General features: G+C 69.9%; 1 protein-coding gene across 1 annotated transcript in view; it reads right to left on the bottom strand.

Moving 5' to 3' along the window:
* Positions 1 to 697: 697 nt before the first annotated feature.
* The window catches only part of RFX1 (regulatory factor X1), a gene marked incomplete at its 3' end in the record, with an annotated part of 29726 nt that continues 29510 nt past the window's right edge, over positions 698 to 913 (bottom strand). The window contains 1 exon segment of the mRNA XM_021708107.1: positions 698 to 913. This exon segment is cut by the window's right edge and continues 31 nt beyond it. Within this exon segment, the coding sequence (XP_021563782.1) occupies positions 698 to 913 (216 nt within the window).

Here is a 913-nt window from a genome sequence, read left to right as displayed (position 1 = left end):
CCGTCTCCCAGCCCCGGAGGGCGGCGCCCGCTTGGGCTAGGTTTTCGGACTCCAGAGGTCCGCCCGCCGCGGAGGGTCCCAAGCCCGTGTGGTCCGCCCAGAGCGCGGCGATTCAAGAAAGAATACGGTAAAGTGGGAGGGCGCTGCCCGACGACGCGGGTTTCGTTTTGTTTCGTCCCTGTTCCCCCAGTCCCGGCTCTGGGGCGCGAGTTCCGTCCGTCTCGTGCATCGCGGTGCTCCGGCGCGGAAAGCCTGGCTGGGCACCCAGCAGGCGCGCCGTGCGAGCGTCTGGCGCGGCTGAACGAGGCTGCGTCTGGCCGGCTCTGAGGGGCCGCCTCCCGGACCCGGCCTCCCCGCGCCCCTGGCGCCGGCTCAGCCACCCAGTTCTGCCGGGCCCGCATGCTGGCCTTTTTCCTTTGTCCGGGAGCAAGCTCAGGCCCGCACCTTCGCGCCAGCGGGAGCGTGCAGCCTGGGGGAAGGGCCGGCACTGCTTCCTTCCGGCCGCGGCTGCCCTGGCTTTAGCCCTCTCTGCCTCTCAACTCACAGAGTGCCTTCTCGCAAGGCCGGCCAGGACTACTGAACACTGGCGCTCGGGTTTTATTTTTGAGGTGCCGTGTTGAGTGCGAGAACGCCACAGGCGGGTGCGTGTGAGAAGGGGGCGCCCGGGGACGCTGGTCTGAGGAGCGGCCGGGCCCACCGTCCCGGGCCCGTCCCGCGGCGGGAGCATCGCCCTGGGGGCGGAGGTGACGCAGGCCACCCCAGGGCAGGAGAGGGAAGCCGGCACCCTCACCTTCACCCGCAGCATCTCCTCAGGGATGTTCACCATGGCGTGGGTGAGCCAGCTCTCCAGGCTCTTGGCAAAGTTCCGGATCGCTTGGGTCAAGGCACCTGTGGGGGGGTGGGCTGGTCAGGG

The sequence above is a fragment of the Carlito syrichta genome, unplaced genomic scaffold (assembly GCF_000164805.1).
Source record: "Carlito syrichta isolate Samal-C Ts95f unplaced genomic scaffold, Tarsius_syrichta-2.0.1 Scaffold130664, whole genome shotgun sequence".
NCBI classification, from domain to species: domain Eukaryota; kingdom Metazoa; phylum Chordata; class Mammalia; order Primates; family Tarsiidae; genus Carlito; species Carlito syrichta.
Note: the sequence above shows the minus strand (reverse complement) of the source record. Positions and strands in the feature narration are given on the sequence as shown.